General features: G+C 35.2%; 2 protein-coding genes and 1 long non-coding RNA gene across 3 annotated transcripts; 2 read left to right on the top strand and 1 right to left on the bottom strand.

Moving 5' to 3' along the window:
* Positions 1–2,294: 2,294 nt before the first annotated feature.
* Positions 2,295–3,573, bottom strand: LOC136799699 (uncharacterized). The gene is made up of 3 exons (XM_067056413.1): positions 3,391–3,573; positions 2,890–3,172; positions 2,295–2,604 (listed from the first exon to the last, which is right to left on the bottom strand). The coding sequence occupies exons 2-3, from the start codon at positions 3,104–3,106 to the stop codon at positions 2,354–2,356; spliced, it is 468 nt and encodes a 155-aa protein (XP_066912514.1). The 5' UTR covers positions 3,107–3,172; positions 3,391–3,573; the 3' UTR covers positions 2,295–2,353.
* Positions 3,574–8,024: 4,451 nt separating this feature from the next.
* LOC136799698 (uncharacterized) lies at positions 8,025–10,819 on the top strand. Its single transcript, XR_010845557.1, has 4 exons — positions 8,025–8,207; positions 9,564–9,703; positions 10,252–10,378; positions 10,569–10,819. It is a non-coding gene; the product is annotated as an uncharacterized lncRNA (long non-coding RNA).
* A 1,453-nt stretch (positions 10,820–12,272) lies between these two features.
* Positions 12,273–14,023, top strand: LOC136799697 (uncharacterized). Its single transcript, XM_067056412.1, has 3 exons — positions 12,273–12,740; positions 12,979–13,260; positions 13,481–14,023. Exons 1-3 carry the CDS (start codon positions 12,497–12,499, stop codon positions 13,729–13,731), a joined length of 777 nt encoding a protein of 258 aa, XP_066912513.1. The 5' UTR covers positions 12,273–12,496; the 3' UTR covers positions 13,732–14,023.
* Positions 14,024–14,735: the final 712 nt, after the last annotated feature.

Here is a 14,735-nt window from a genome sequence, read left to right as displayed (position 1 = left end):
ATCCAGGTTGAAAAAAGCCAGAATCCAAATTTAACAAGGTTGGAATTTTTTAAAATTCAGTTGGAAAAAAAGCCAAAATCCAAGCTTAAACAAGGTTGGAACTTTCGAAAATCGGGGTTGAAAAAGCCAAAATCCAAATTCAACAAGGTTGGAATTTTTTTAAATTCAGGTTGAAAAAAGCCAAAATCCAAATTTAACAAGGTTGGAATTTTTTAAAATTCAGTTGGAAAAAAGCCAAAATCCAAGCTTAAACAAGGTTGGAATTTTCGAAAATCGAGGTTGAAAAAGCCAAAATCCAAATTTAACAAGGGTGGAATTTTTTAAAATTCACGTTGAAAAAAGCCAAAATCCAAATTTAACAAGGTTGGAATTTTTTAAAATTCACGTTGAAAAAAGCCAAAATCCAAAAAAGTGATGGCAGAGATGTGGAAAAGAGATCTTAAACAAGGTTTTTGTTTTTGTGAACAGTCACTCGCTAGCCTAGGCTCGATGGCTCCCGGTCAATCTCTCGTTATTGTTCGCACAGATACGTGGTTGATCTTAGATCACTCACACAGCTCAGCAGGGCGCTATTTGAAACTATGACACAAGTACCCTATGTGCTTCACTGTGCGAACTCACTGTGATTGACCGAGGCCGCTCCGAAGAGACGCCTCACCTGACGGAAACTTACAGCTTGACTGCTCACATTATAGCCTAATATCTAGGTTAGCTATATATCAAAACAGTTTTGAGCGAAAAATCGCTTGTGGTTTTCCCAAGGACATGCGCAGAAAATGGTTAGAAAAAACGTAATTCCACATGGATTTTTAACGTTTTCCAAACTGTTTGGAAAAACACAAATTTCCAACCCAAAAAGTCTAGTTTTCCAATCGAAAGAGTTTCAATTTCACAAAAATGTAATTTCCACATGGATTTTTAACGTTTTCCAAACTGTTTGGAGAAACACAAATTTCCAACCCAAAAAGTCTAGTTTTCCAAGAAAGGGTCTCAATTTAGAAAAATGTAATTTCCACATGGATTTTTAACAATTTCAAACTGTTTGGAAAATCACAAATTTCCAACCCAAAAAGTCTAGTTTTCCAATCGAAAGAGTTTCAATTTCACAAAAATGTATTTTCCACATGGATTTTTAACGTTTTCCAAACTGTTTGGAGAAACACAAATTTCCAACCCCAAAAGTCTAGTTTTCCAATCGAAAGAGTTTCAATTTCACAAAATGTAATTTCCACTGGATTTTTAACGTTTTTCAACCTGTTTTGAGAGAAACACAAATTTCCAAACCCAAAAGTCTAGTTTTTCAACCCTAGGTATCAAATTTACAAAAAATATGTATTTTCACATAGATTTTTGACCTTTTTTTCAATTCCTAAACTGTTTGGAAAATAAAAATTTCCCACCCAAAAAGTCATGTTTTCCAACCAGCCTTGGAAAATTGTCATTTCTACATTGTTTTTTTTTCACTTGATTTTTCAAGCGCATTGGTTTATCCTACAAAAATTATGGGTAATTTACGTTTTGCAAATTAACTTAAAGTAATCGCTCAAATTTCCAACCTTCAATTATAAAACAAAAATTTCCAACCCAAAAATATCGAATTTTCAACCTTGGAAATCGAACATTTTTTCCTGTGTAGTAAAGCACGTCGTTGTATTTCGCTGCAGATTAAACATGCAATGGGATCTATGTCTATATGTTCACTGAATACACGGAATACATCACTGAATGTCTTTCCAAACCACTCTACCACGGTAATTTCTATTTTTTATAAGAACTCTTTATTATAAGCACTATTCCCGCGTTCCTGTGTCTAAGGAAAGAGAGACGCTTGCTGCTAGTCTAGGGGGTACTAGGCTTGCAAGATGACGGGTATGTCCGAGCCAATGTTCGAAAATTGACCCTTTAGAGAGACTGAATTTCGAAAATTTTGTCTTATTTTGACGTTTTTGCCACTCTTAGAAAGACTAATTCCACAAGATTTCAGCCAAAATCTTCAAATTTTAGTCCAAAAATAGTCCAACCTTTTAAGAGATTATTTCACATTGGTGACAGTATTTTGACTGAAGTTCAACCGGGTTGTAATAGAAAAAAAGAACCATAAATTGATGAACGAAATACTACATTAAGTCTTGGACACACATATTTTACGATAGCAAACAAATATATTATGATTAATCAGCACTGAAATAACATAAATAAGTTACAAAAAGGGAATACATCAATAATTAATTGAATTATTTTAGCTGGCATTAGGAACCTAATTGTCACTTAGGAAAATAAATATTGCATTACAAAATATCGGTTTAAATTTACAAATACTGAATTTGTTTTCAATTTTTGGTAAGTATTCGGTTTAAGAACTGTTTGGGTCTGGTTGTGTGAAATATTTTCCTTCATAAAGACAAGCATTGTGTTCTTCGTTGTAAATCAAATCACTTGGACACATGATACACCCAACAGTAACGCCATGCCAACAAGCAACATAATGGCGTTGCTGAACTGGATCCGCCATATTGCCATCAAAACTTGGTCCCATTTTTCCACACATGTCTGGACAATCAAATTGTCGAGCTGGTTCCCATTCTTGTGTTGTGAGACATTCATCTAAAATATAAAATCATTTGCTAGCTAATCATCCGAAAATGGAGACTAAAATGGAGAAAACAAAGGAAAATTTTGGGAATTTTACGACCCTTTGCGGGAAAAATTTGACCAATTTTGACCAAATTTCGATCTTTCAGGGGGTAAAAAGTTCAAATTTTCCTATTTTTCCGACCCTTAGTGGGACTTTGAAAGTCCAAGAAAGGTACCCTTAAGGGTGGCACATACCGTACCCTCCATTTGCCTAATTACCCCCTCCCCGGGCTTATCTCACAATTGCACACTTACCATTTTTGCTGTACAAGCATTGGTTACATTCTTCTTTGAAAACCAAATTCAATGGCCAACATGCTTGGCAATCGGCTTGTCCACCAGTACATTGAACAAAGTAAGAAGAATTGCCAGCATATTCATAGTTTCCATCAGCACGTCCATTTGCAAAGAGAATCTGGGCAATGGAATCCAGGATCTTGGAGACCAAGAACATCTTCGAATTCTTTGTCATCGTCTTCTTGTTGATTTTTGTTGATCTTCTTGTTTTTCTTATTGCGATTTTTCATGGCAAGAGTACCTGAAGTGGAGTAAATGTAATTGATTAGATTTATTTTCCTTTCACATTCAACATTATAGGGGAGACTTTTAGAGTAATACATACGTTTGCACGAAGGACGAAGTCCGTTCAAAGAACCTTAACAACCTTTTGAAAACCGTTAAAATCATAAATCGTAATAAAACACACTGATTGACTATCTCTACTACTGAAAGCAAATGAAATAAATGGTGACATACTTGCTACCAAGCAGAAGAGAATAGCGTAAACGATGGTCGATTTCATGTTGTTGTTGTTTGTTGGTTCAAGTCTTCTTCTTTTTCGTTTTTCTTTTGGAAATTGAGAGAGTGAGATGATTTTGAAGATCAAATTTGTGCATCTTATATACTCCACCCATTATGCAATCAAGATGATGAATGCTAAAATAGAAAAATCAATTAAGACATTCTAATCTTCATTTTCCTTCATGTTCTTCTTGTGTTCAAAGAAATCTAAAAGAGTATTACACGAAGGTAATGATAATCAATTTATCATGGAGATTTGAAAAAAGTGTCACGGCTTAGCACGGATTTGTTACTGACAACATCAAAAGGAAATAGAAGATTGACATGCGAAAAACGCTATATGCCGCTTTAAAAATCCACTTTTAGAAATATCCTTTATTTCACAGGTATCAAATTTAAGTTATGCTAAATCTGATTGACGTATTTAAAGGTCTGTTATAATTGCTAATTCTGAAAAGTTGTTATTAAGGTGACATAACTTTGAAGTTCTTTGATGAACTGCTACCTCTATTTTTGATTCGTTCTAAAAGACTAAGAATACCCATTTAACCTTCATTGCTCATAGCAACCGTAGTGCAAAGGTAGATTAATCAGCTACGGTGTGCAAGGTCATACCAAATACTTAGTACTTAGTAAAAAATGTACTTGATGTCTCTCTCCTTGATGCTAAGGAATAAAAGAGAAGGATCAAGAATAAGCAGAGCAATCCAGATAGAAAGAGTGACGCCCTCCCCTTCCTTCGGGTGAAAAAGGGGAGTATTCGGGTTGCCCCTACTGCGGTCGTAGATTTACTTATTCCCTATGCTTAATTATTTAAGCTCTGATAAATTTCAGAAATCCCTTTTTTATCAGCCCTTTAAGTACCAATGACTTGACAAGGGCTATATAGGAGGGCATACCAAGTTTGAGTTAGAAATCGTCATTTTTGGTCTAGCTCGTAGGAATTGGATTGGGTTTCATGGTCAAGCAAAAAAACCGTTTTTGACCATTTTTGGTCAACAAGTGATTCATGAACCTCCAAAATTGGCCCTGCTTTACTTGATTCTATCCTCTAGCAAATTAATTTGAAGTTTTACTACTGGGCTCCTTTTTATCTTCAGGCAGGTCCTCACAGCAGACCTGACTGCTTTAATTCCCCTAACCTACCCCCCCCCCTTTACCACCGCCCACCCTGTCATCCTAAATCGGGCGGCGCCGAAAAGAAAGAAGAGACTCTAACCTATCCAACGAAAAATAAACGAGCTTCTAACTTCTTCTAGATCCGGAGATATAAGCCTTTAAAGTTTGAACTAGCGATTTTCTTTTATAAACTTAGAAAAAAATTACCGTGGCACTTGAAAGGGTTAAGATTGATTTAGTAAAAGCAGAAAACGAGGTGTTTGCAATAACTTGGGATTTTCCATTATTATCACATTTCTCTGAGTGCTAAACTGTAATATTTTTCTTTAGTTGCTACGGTCACCATTGCACAGCGTGTCTCAAAAAAGCGATTTATTCTATATATATTTTTTTTTCACTTTTTGGGACATACTGTATGACAATACACACCTCTGTCTCACAGCCCCGGTGAAACTTTTTTTCCCGCATTGGGGATAAAAATTTATATTGAAATCTCAATGGAGATAAAAGTTATATTGTTCTAAGCCAAAAAAATCTACTGGGGACTTTGGAGTGCAATATTTAAACATTAAATTTAGAATGGGGATGAAATCAAAGTCAATTTCCCAGTGGGGCTGAAATTTTAGGGTATTTTTCCAACCAGGGACGAAATGCCAAATTTTCCAATGGGGCTGGGCCCCATCGGGTCTGAGAGACAGGGGTGACAATGCTTATAATTAGGGATTAAAGAGTTATTCTAGTAGAAATACTAGGTCACAGTGTAGATGTAAACCATACTGAAACGACCGCCTTCCATCACGCATCATGCTCGCGAAAGAGCGCGCGCACATTATTAACACCTACATGTCATTTTTATTTTATTTTTAGCAATATATTTCGCAGGTCTATTGACCTCTATGAAACAGAACTTTTGATTTTACATTTTATAAAGCTTTTCCTCCTATTCTTTTATCGAACGCTATTTGAAGACTTGTAAGGATGGTGCTTCAACAATATCTTCTTCTAGATCATTCCAAGGTTTTACACTTCTGTAAAAAAGAGAGTTGCTTTGGTAGCCTCTCATACCGTCATTAGCAAAGTTCTTTTCAAGCTCGTAATCATGCTAACGTCGTGGTCGTGTCCGAGGAGTAAATTTCTCTGATCTTATAGACTCGTCATAAATGTGGAGGTTCTTGAAAACTTCCACCGTATCACCAACTTGCCGCCTGGTCTTTAGGATAGGTAGATTGATGAGTCGTAGCCGATCTTCGTATGAGTAGTTTCTATAGCAACTAACTAGCCTTGTAGCTCTTCGTTGGACCCCCTCGATTGCATTGATATGTTTGATTAGTCTTAGTCATCTCCAGTACATTTTAGATTATTCATTGAAAACAGATTACAATATAGTCATTTTTTATGTCTCGATTATTCAATTCCGAATAAAAGACATTCAGGGAAAAAAAGAGAGAAACACCTGGGTAATCTAGGTAAAAAGACGATGATTTTGATAAAACTTTTGGTGAAGTTGATGGTTTTGGTCAATTATTTTTGATGAAATTAGATGGTTTTGGTGAGTCTTTTGGTTGGATTGAAAATAAAAATATTTTGGTTATCTGTTGATCGAGACTGTGGTTCATTGTTGGTGATCAAAATGAGGGTAGGACATTGGTAATATATGAATATTTTGGTGAAGTTAATGGTTTTTGTGGAAGTTGATTGTATGGTTAATGGAGTGTTGATGGATGGGTTGTTTTGGTTATGCTTAGTTGAGAGCTTTTGTAAATCTGTTGATAAAGAAGATGGGTTTTACAAATTTGTTAATTGGGTTGTGAATCTGCTGGCAGAGTTGAAGGTCTTTGTGAATGTATTAGTGGAATAAATATTCCCGGCGAGGTCGATGGCTTTGGTAGGGTGGTCAGGCCAAAATTTTCCGCTCAAATTTTGAAAACCAAACTAATTTTATTTGAAAGTCCTTACCTTTGTGAGAAAAATGAGGGGTCATTTGTTAAAATTGGTTAAGTAGTTCCAAAGTTATTCCATTTTCAAACCACAAAAAAACCACCTTTTCAAGGAATCGTCTCCCTACCACGCGCAACCAAGAAATGACCTTTGGACAGCACCGAAAAACATTAAAGATGGCGGGTGAATTCTAGCCTTCCGCGTGGCGGGGCGTGAGGAGTTTTGCTGGCGCGGTCTGAAAATCGGCCTGATGACTGTTAAACTTTAGCCTATCGCTAATGAGCTGGAAATGATAGCTAAAAACAAATATCACCACTAGAAAGCTGAAATCCTCAGCTTTCAGATGGTGTATGGTGCTTAAATGAAAAAATCCGCAATCTTGTTAAAAAATCGCAATTTCTTCTTGTTTTTCAAAATTCCAGACGGCCTGTAGATTTTCAAATAAAGCACTTTGTGATAGATTGTAGCCTAATCTTACCCTGGGTTTACTAAAAAAACCGCGATTGAAAAGATGAACCAGCTCAATAGCGACAGCCATTTGTTTCAATGTGGGTCGGGAATTTTCCGGTGCCGTGGTCAGCGCTAAATCGCGTTTTCACCTTGACGTCGAAAAACATGAATATCTTTGGAAAGAAAATAGATACCTGGATGCAGTTTTTTTTACTTGTTTCCCTGATAATTCCTGATTGATTTAAAAAAAGAATGAACAGATTTGGATGATTTAAAGGTAAGTACTAATGCATTGAAGTTCATTTTTGTAAATTCTTCCTCGTTCCGCGCAAAAAATCCCGACGAGTGCGCACCCTAGCTTTGGTGAATTTGACGGCGAAGATGAAGGATCAGGTAAGACTTATAAGAAATATATTTTTTCTAGACAACTTTTGACTATTTAAGTATTTTTTGCAAAGTGCTACTAGTAATATTCTAGGATCGAAGCCGAATCTTTCCTGCAAGAAGAAGGAACGTTTTTTCCTTAATTTTTTTCCATTTCAGATTATTTAGAGACAGACTTATTAGACCAGCGGCCGAGGCAGTGGATTGTGTCACTTCGTAGGGCACCCCTTAGATCAGGGCAAATTTTTGATATTATGCTCCTAATAGGGTGTAGAATTGACAAAAAAAATTTGCCCTTCGAATCTCCTGCAGTTTTCGAGTGAATCGATTTTTAGTTAATCGATAGAACTTATCAAGGGTCCCCCCTTCACTAACGGTTTTTTCGAAGTCTGAAAATCAAATATCTGAGAATACCAACGGATCAAAGAGATAGAAAATAGAGGAGGTTGCACGCAACTGCTTTAAAGCCGGGCGACTCTTGTTTTCTATTCAATTTCCTTTGTTTTGCAACAAAGAAAAATCGCCTTTGACGCGAGCTGTGTTATGCCGCCAATCGAGAAGGAAGCAAACATGGCGGGTCGAAGCGGTGATTTTTCTGCTGTTATTTTTGTTATGTCTATTCGAGTTATGACTAAAACAACGTCTACAGCAAGTACTACATTGTTTGAAACATCTCAAATGCTTTGGGATATATTTATTTCAACCAATCAAATGATTTGTTTACGTTTTGATCAAGGATACAGTGAAATTATCATCGAAGAAAGATGGCCTGTCTTGTTGAGTAGCTAACAGCACCAACTGATGGAAATCACTCGAAATCGAAAAGATGGACATTTTTTCTCAAATAGGGAATAATTTTCCTTGGTAGAGGATGCCTTGAGGTATGTATATCTGAAGTTTCTAGTGTGGTCTGGCTCTTTTCACTGTGGTCTGGCTCTTTGAGTTCAGCCCATTTTTCAGGTTCTTGTTGTCTTTCACTCTGGCAGTGAATTTCGAAAAGTTTGCTTCTTGATTTGTTTTTTTTATTACTGAAGGAAGAGATGGAAGTCTTCTTCTTCTTAGAAGAATTTGAATTTCATCGAACAAACCTACCCTTTGGTTTGGCTTAGTAAAAACGTAGTGTAGATTATTATGCGGCCGGTGCATGATAAGCCAATTCATCATAAAAAGTAAGACCGTAGAAAACTTAAAGAGGCAACTTCTTTTGATGCTTTCAATACTTTGAGAGTTGATGTTATACTAATGATTCTGTTGATTTTCATCCTGAGAAAATCTGTGAAAAGTGTAGAGTTGTTTGTATATACGAAGTTTGAATCAGCGTTGAAAGGCACCCAAGCTGAAAAAGTAGGAAGAAATAGAAAGTCAAGCCAAGGCTTGAAATAACGATTTCAAGTGGGTCGGACAAAATGTCCGATCAGGGTTGCTTTAGCTTGAAAATTATGATTTTTGGGTCGGACATGAAGCCATTTGGGTCGGACAATGTCCGATGTCCGACCGTTATTTCGAACCCTGCAAGCATAACTCAACTCAGCGTGTTAAAGCAACACCAGGTATATATTGATACTGGTGGTTTCGCAGATTTTGTTAATGGAGAGAAAATTTCACAATATTAAAGAGACCGTGTGGCTTGTCTAATTATTGATGCTGAAGACTTTTTATTTTGTTATTGGGTGAAATAAATGAGGAAATCTGTAAGTTGGAAAGGCAATGTTATGAGGAGGGCCAACAAGCAAGACAATCGGCCTCACATGTTTTAGCTTTTATTGTACTACTTACGAGGTATCTACACTGGATTTACTTTTGTTTTTGTTTTTTCCCTACTCATCTGCTTCAAGTGATGAGTTATTTCCTGGGAGCTGTTAAAGTGTTGGAATTATATTGAGTTTGAAGGTCAAGGTGTTTGGTATCTGATGGAGCATTGTACAAACCGTTCATTTTATAAACTCAAAGAATAAGGAAGATAAAGTCCATTGCTTCAGTATTAATCTGATGTGCTTTGGATAGAAAGCTCTATTTCATTTGTGAGTATACAAAACAATTTTGAAAACTCTCATGGAAATAGAAGCACCAAAAACTTTTGTAAATCAATGGTTTGTCTATTATTTCCAGAGGATATAATACCTTAGATATTATTAATGATGATTTGTTTGAAATAGTATTATCACTACCAGGTGTACTATACCAGGTGTTGAAATTCAAAAAAACGATTGAAATTGTAAGGTTTCCTTTCCTTTTAGCTGGACAAACACTCGATCAGTTGGATCCGTGTGGTACAAGTCTGGGAGTTCGAGAATACCATAATCCCAGGGCTTTACATGATCAAATTAAGAAGAGAACACATCGACTAAATAGGATGACATTTAAACTTGCAGCTCAGGTAAACTCCCATATTAACTCAAAAATTTTGCTTATGTTACTAAGCATACAATTATACAACAGTTATCATTTTTTATATTTTTCCTTCTTATTTTTGACCATGCTAGGTGAAGTCTGAGAATTAGGTCTGTCTGAAATAAAATGGCTTTTTATGACAATAAAAATGTTGTCCATGACATTGAAATAATTTAGTCTATAGCTACAAGTCTGCTTGTTCTTAGTCTGATTTTAGTTTGATGACTAGCTTGATATAAACAGAAATTTTAAATAATTTTTCTAGACAGTACATAAAAACAAAAGACAAACGTTTCGTCATTTTTATCCTATATTCTTCTAATGGGATTAGTTTTTGTAGGTATTCTCACCACCTGCTAGTTCCCTTTAAGGGGAGGGTTAGGTGTTACTATTATCCAGATAATTCTACTCCATATTATACAATATGTGAAATGAAATCTCATGATTTTAAAGGAGCATTTTTTATTTGATAAGAAATAATGTTGACAGTTTACTTGTGTGTTGGGACCAAATTATAACTTTTTATCATTTTAGTGGCTGACGAATACATTTTTGAAAGGTGGGAAAACAGAGGCACTTTCCACACCTGGCTTGCTAAAGAGGAAAGAAAAAAGGAGACTGTACCTGGCTATTCAAACTGTTGAAGGGCTGCAAACTACAGGTTTGTAATGATTTTGCATTCAAAGTTTTTTTAGTACGAAATAGTACAATGTTAATTTTTAAGCAATCAATGTTTCTGTGAGTGCTCCTCCTGGCTTTGCATGTTCTGGAGGTTTTTTTTCAAAATAGAAAACCAACACTTTCCCGTCTTTTATTCTTTCATTCAGACTTTTTTCACTTTTCATCTTTAGTCAAGACATTCACGTCATTGATGCAAGAGCTGCTTGTCGAATATCCTGGATTTTACACTTTGGGTGGTCTTAGTCAGCCAACCTCAACCTCAACTTATGGGCAGGTCGTTCTGATTTTTCTATTGTTAAATTATTGTTATTCAATTGTTTTGTTAGATTTTAGCTGGATTTGATTTGGATTTCCAAATGTTTTTTGTGAAGTTTCAAACAAAAATTAATTAAGCAGAAGAAGTAAATACACCTTCACACTTGTGACAGTCTTTGACATGAGATGAAAAATTTGAAGTTTATAATCTCTTAAAGTTTTTGATCATCTTATATCTGCATATCTTCTCTTTTCTCTCCAAACCAGTCCAAACTGATCTAAAATTATCAATCTCAATACATTTGTTAGTAGATATTTATCTTTTGATGATAGCTTATTATATGATTAAAATATATTATGATTTTTGTAGAAAAATATACATTTTTTAGCTCATAAAAAAGCTAAAATGGACAACTGGTGCTAGATTTCTCCCTGTACTTAGCTTACCTTATTTGCAGCTATATAGACTCTCATTGAAATAAACCTTTCTTTAGAACGTGAGAAAGTGAACAGTATATTTCAAGAGAGCTAATATCTAAGAATAAATTTCCAAAAGACTCGAGCTGTCAAAGAAAACCGTAGCCATTTTTTTACCATTTTTTTGATTTGTCTCTCTGCTCGTTCTACTTTCGTTTTCAAACACCTTTTTACGGCGTCGATAGTATCTTTTTGAATGAAACACCGATTGTCTCAATTTAGTCGGTTCCGTAAACTTTTCCCTCTTTTTTTCTTCCCTCATTAATTATTCATGATCATAACTAACATAGTATAATAGAAAGAGAAGCATGCAACCTCCTCTATTTTCTATCTCTTTGAACGGATTCAGCGTGAAAAGTAGATAAAGAAAATGGGGTTATTTGTTAAGTTTGGACCACTTGGTGCCGAGAAATGGCATTTTTAAGGCGAAAAATCGACGTTTTTGGCGTTTTCCGATGACGTCAGCATTTTCCTAGGATCATTTTCAGAAAAAATCATTCCCATAACTGGATAGCCCTGAATTAGTAGTATCCAAAAATGGTATGGTTTGTTGACTTTCGATGTCTAGATCTCGAGATATTTTGGTTTAAATATTGAAAATTATCGATATTTTTTGCTGAGTCAGCAGTTTTTCAGCATATTTATCCACCTTAAAAATGAATTATCTCGAGATCTATACATTGAAAGTTGACAAACCATACCATTTTTGGATACTACTAATTCAGGGCTATCCAGCTGTGGGAATGATTTTTTCTGAAAATGCTCCTAGGAAAATGCTGACGTCATTAGAAAACGCAAAAAACGTCGATTCTTCGCCTTAAAAATGCACCAGGTAGTCGAAACTTAACAAATAACCCCATTTTCTTTATCTAATTTTCACGCTGAATCCGTTGGTAGCCTCAGATATTTGATTTTCAGACTTCAAAAAAACCGTTAGTAAAGGGGGGACCCTTGATAAGTTCTATCGATTAACTAAAAATCGATTCACTCGAAAACTGCAGGAGATTCGAAGGGCAAATTTTTTTTGTCAATTCTACACCCTATTAGGAGCATAATATCAAAAATTTGCCCTGATCTAAGGGGTGCCCTACGAAAACCATTTTTAAGGCCTTTTCTGAATCTCGGACGCTGGTCTATATATATTATCTTTCCGTATATATTTTCAAAAGAAAAATCACCTCATCGTTTATGTCAACGAAATAGTTGAAAAACGTTAGCATCATCTAATTTCCTTTCGGATAGTGGTGGAAAAAGTGAAAATCTTTTCAGGTGAAAGATTTTTAATGTCCATGATAAATTAATTATCAGGGTTTGTTTATTTTAGTCGTCGATTAGTATAATTACTTGTACTCTTTAATTACTTTACATGAAAATGAAAAGTTCTATTCTTTTGCTTTCTTCATATTTTTTTGCATTTATGATTTTCTCTTTTGTTAATCATCTTGATTGCATAATGGGTGGAGTATATAAGATGTACGAATTTGGTCTTCAAAATCATCTCACTCTCTCAACTTCCAAAAGAAGAACGAAGAAGAAGAAGACTGAACCAACAAACAACAACAACATGAAATCGACCATCGTTTACGCTATTCTCTTCTGCTTGGTAGCAAGTATGTCACCATTTATTTCTTATACATATTTCTCTCTTTATCTCAAGTGAAGTTGTGTTTTGAAATTTGCATTCTAATATTCTAAGAATATTTGCTTTAAAGAAAGACTTTTATCGAGAATGTTCTAAGTTAAACTGAGGGTGATATACCCAGTAAGAGCTATTGTCTATGTTTCTTACGTTTGGCTTGGGCCCTAAGTAGAAATTATTCTCTAATTGATAAGCATCAACCATTTCAGGTACACTTGCCATGAAAAATCGCAATAAGAAAAACAAGAAGATCAACAAAAATCAACAAGAAGACGATGACAAAGAATTCGAAGATGTTCTTGGTCTCCAAGATCCTGGATTCCATTGCCCAGATTCTCTTTGCAATGGACGTGCTGATGGAAACTATGAATATGCTGGCAATTCTTCTTACTTTGTTCAATGTACTGGTGGACAAGCTGATTGCCAAGCATGTTGGCCATTGAATTTGGTTTTCAAAGAAGAATGTAACCAATGCCTGTACAGCAAAAATGGTAAGTGTGCAGTTATGAGATAGGCCTTAGGATTCATATCCCAAAGTCATAGACCCGATTCTTCAATGTATTTTTCACATTAATTTGCCCCTACTTGCTATAAATTCTGACAGTGCCATCACTGGATTCGGGCTACCTTCCAAACTTCAATTCAATACCTAAGCTAGGACGTTGGAGCTGAAACAGCAGTAATCAATAGGAAAATTTCTTGATATTTTAGATGAATGTCTCACAACACAAGAATGGGAACCAGCTCGACAATTTGATTGTCCAGATATGTGTGGAAAAATGGGACCAAGTTTCGATGGCAATATGGCGGATCCAGTTCAGCAACGCCATTATGTTGCTTGTTGGCATGGTGTTACTGTTGGGTGTATCATGTGTCCAAGTGATTTGATTTACAACGAAGAACACAATGCTTGTCTTTATGAAGGAAAATATTTCACCCAACCAGACCCAAATAGTTCTTAAACTGAAAAATTGAAAAACATGTACAATCCTCATAAAATTTGGATTTTGGTTAAAACGATAATTTAATTTATAAGTGATATACACGTTTTTTTTTATAAGGACCCTTACCTTTGCTCTGAGCCTGGAGTTCCTTATTTTTACAGAAAATTTCAGCCTCAAAGTTTCTTATCGAGATCCTTATTTACATAGCTGCTAAGTTTGGATTCGCAAAAATTGGATTCCTTAAAACTGGTTTTCTTATTCTCAGCCTGAGCAGTTCCTTAACAATTCCTTAGTTTTTGGACCATTTTCAGCCTCGTTCCTTATAAACGTGTTCCTTATTAAAAAAAACGTGTATGACATATATGTAATTGCAGAGTTAATTGTAGTTGATTTTTTGCTGTCTAGTTTGTTTGATGTTATATTTGTAATTCGTGATTTCTGAATAAATGTAAACCAAACATCGTTAGAAAATACCGTCAAGGAATTATTTATTTTTTAGGCCAACTTCAAAAATATACTTATTGATTAAAAATTTCCTTCGTACCTTACTGCCTTTTATAAAAAATTTAATCTACATTTTTGCTGACACTCATCATGAAATATTTATTTCGAATAATAGACCTTTTCGTAAATTACGTAACAAACATCACTTGCCTCGTTTTGAAATTATTGCCAAGGTAATTACTCCCAGCGGATTTTATTAAAACTACTTTCTATTTATAAAAAAGTAATCACCATGGAAATTGTTTGAATACGAGGCAAGTGATGTTCATAACGTACTTTATGAAAAGGTCTATTGATATAGATTTACTCTTCAGAGATAATACAATTCTTCAGTTATTATAGACTGGCGGGAGACTGGCACACTAACCGGGAAGGAACGGTATATCACGCGGGAAAAGTGAGCGTAGATTTTAGGTAAGCACAGGAAGAAATTTTGTTTGCGGCAAGGGCTGGGATATATCTAGTTTTTTTTACAAGTCTTATGCAACTTATTCATACGATAATATATTCATACACTG

The sequence above is a fragment of the Clytia hemisphaerica genome, unplaced genomic scaffold (assembly GCF_902728285.1).
Source record: "Clytia hemisphaerica strain Z4C2 unplaced genomic scaffold, Clytia hemisphaerica genome assembly, whole genome shotgun sequence".
Classification (NCBI taxonomy): Eukaryota; Metazoa; Cnidaria; class Hydrozoa; order Leptothecata; family Clytiidae; genus Clytia; species Clytia hemisphaerica.
Note: the sequence above shows the minus strand (reverse complement) of the source record. Positions and strands in the feature narration are given on the sequence as shown.

Bases quoted from the DNA above. Each gene is read 5' to 3' on its own strand.
- LOC136799699 (XM_067056413.1), bottom strand. From the start codon at position 3,106: ATGACAAAGAATTCGAAGATGTTCTTGGTCTCCAAGATCCTGGATTCC. The intron at 2,605-2,889 runs GTAAGTGTGCAA...TTTATATTTTAG, and splicing joins ATGCTTGTACAGCAAAAATG to ATGAATGTCTCACAACACAA.
- LOC136799697 (XM_067056412.1), top strand. From the start codon at position 12,497: ATGAAAATGAAAAGTTCTATTCTTTTGCTTTCTTCATATTTTTTTGCA. The intron at 12,741-12,978 runs GTATGTCACCAT...CAACCATTTCAG, and splicing joins TCTCTTCTGCTTGGTAGCAA to GTACACTTGCCATGAAAAAT. The intron at 13,261-13,480 runs GTAAGTGTGCAG...TTGATATTTTAG, and splicing joins ATGCCTGTACAGCAAAAATG to ATGAATGTCTCACAACACAA.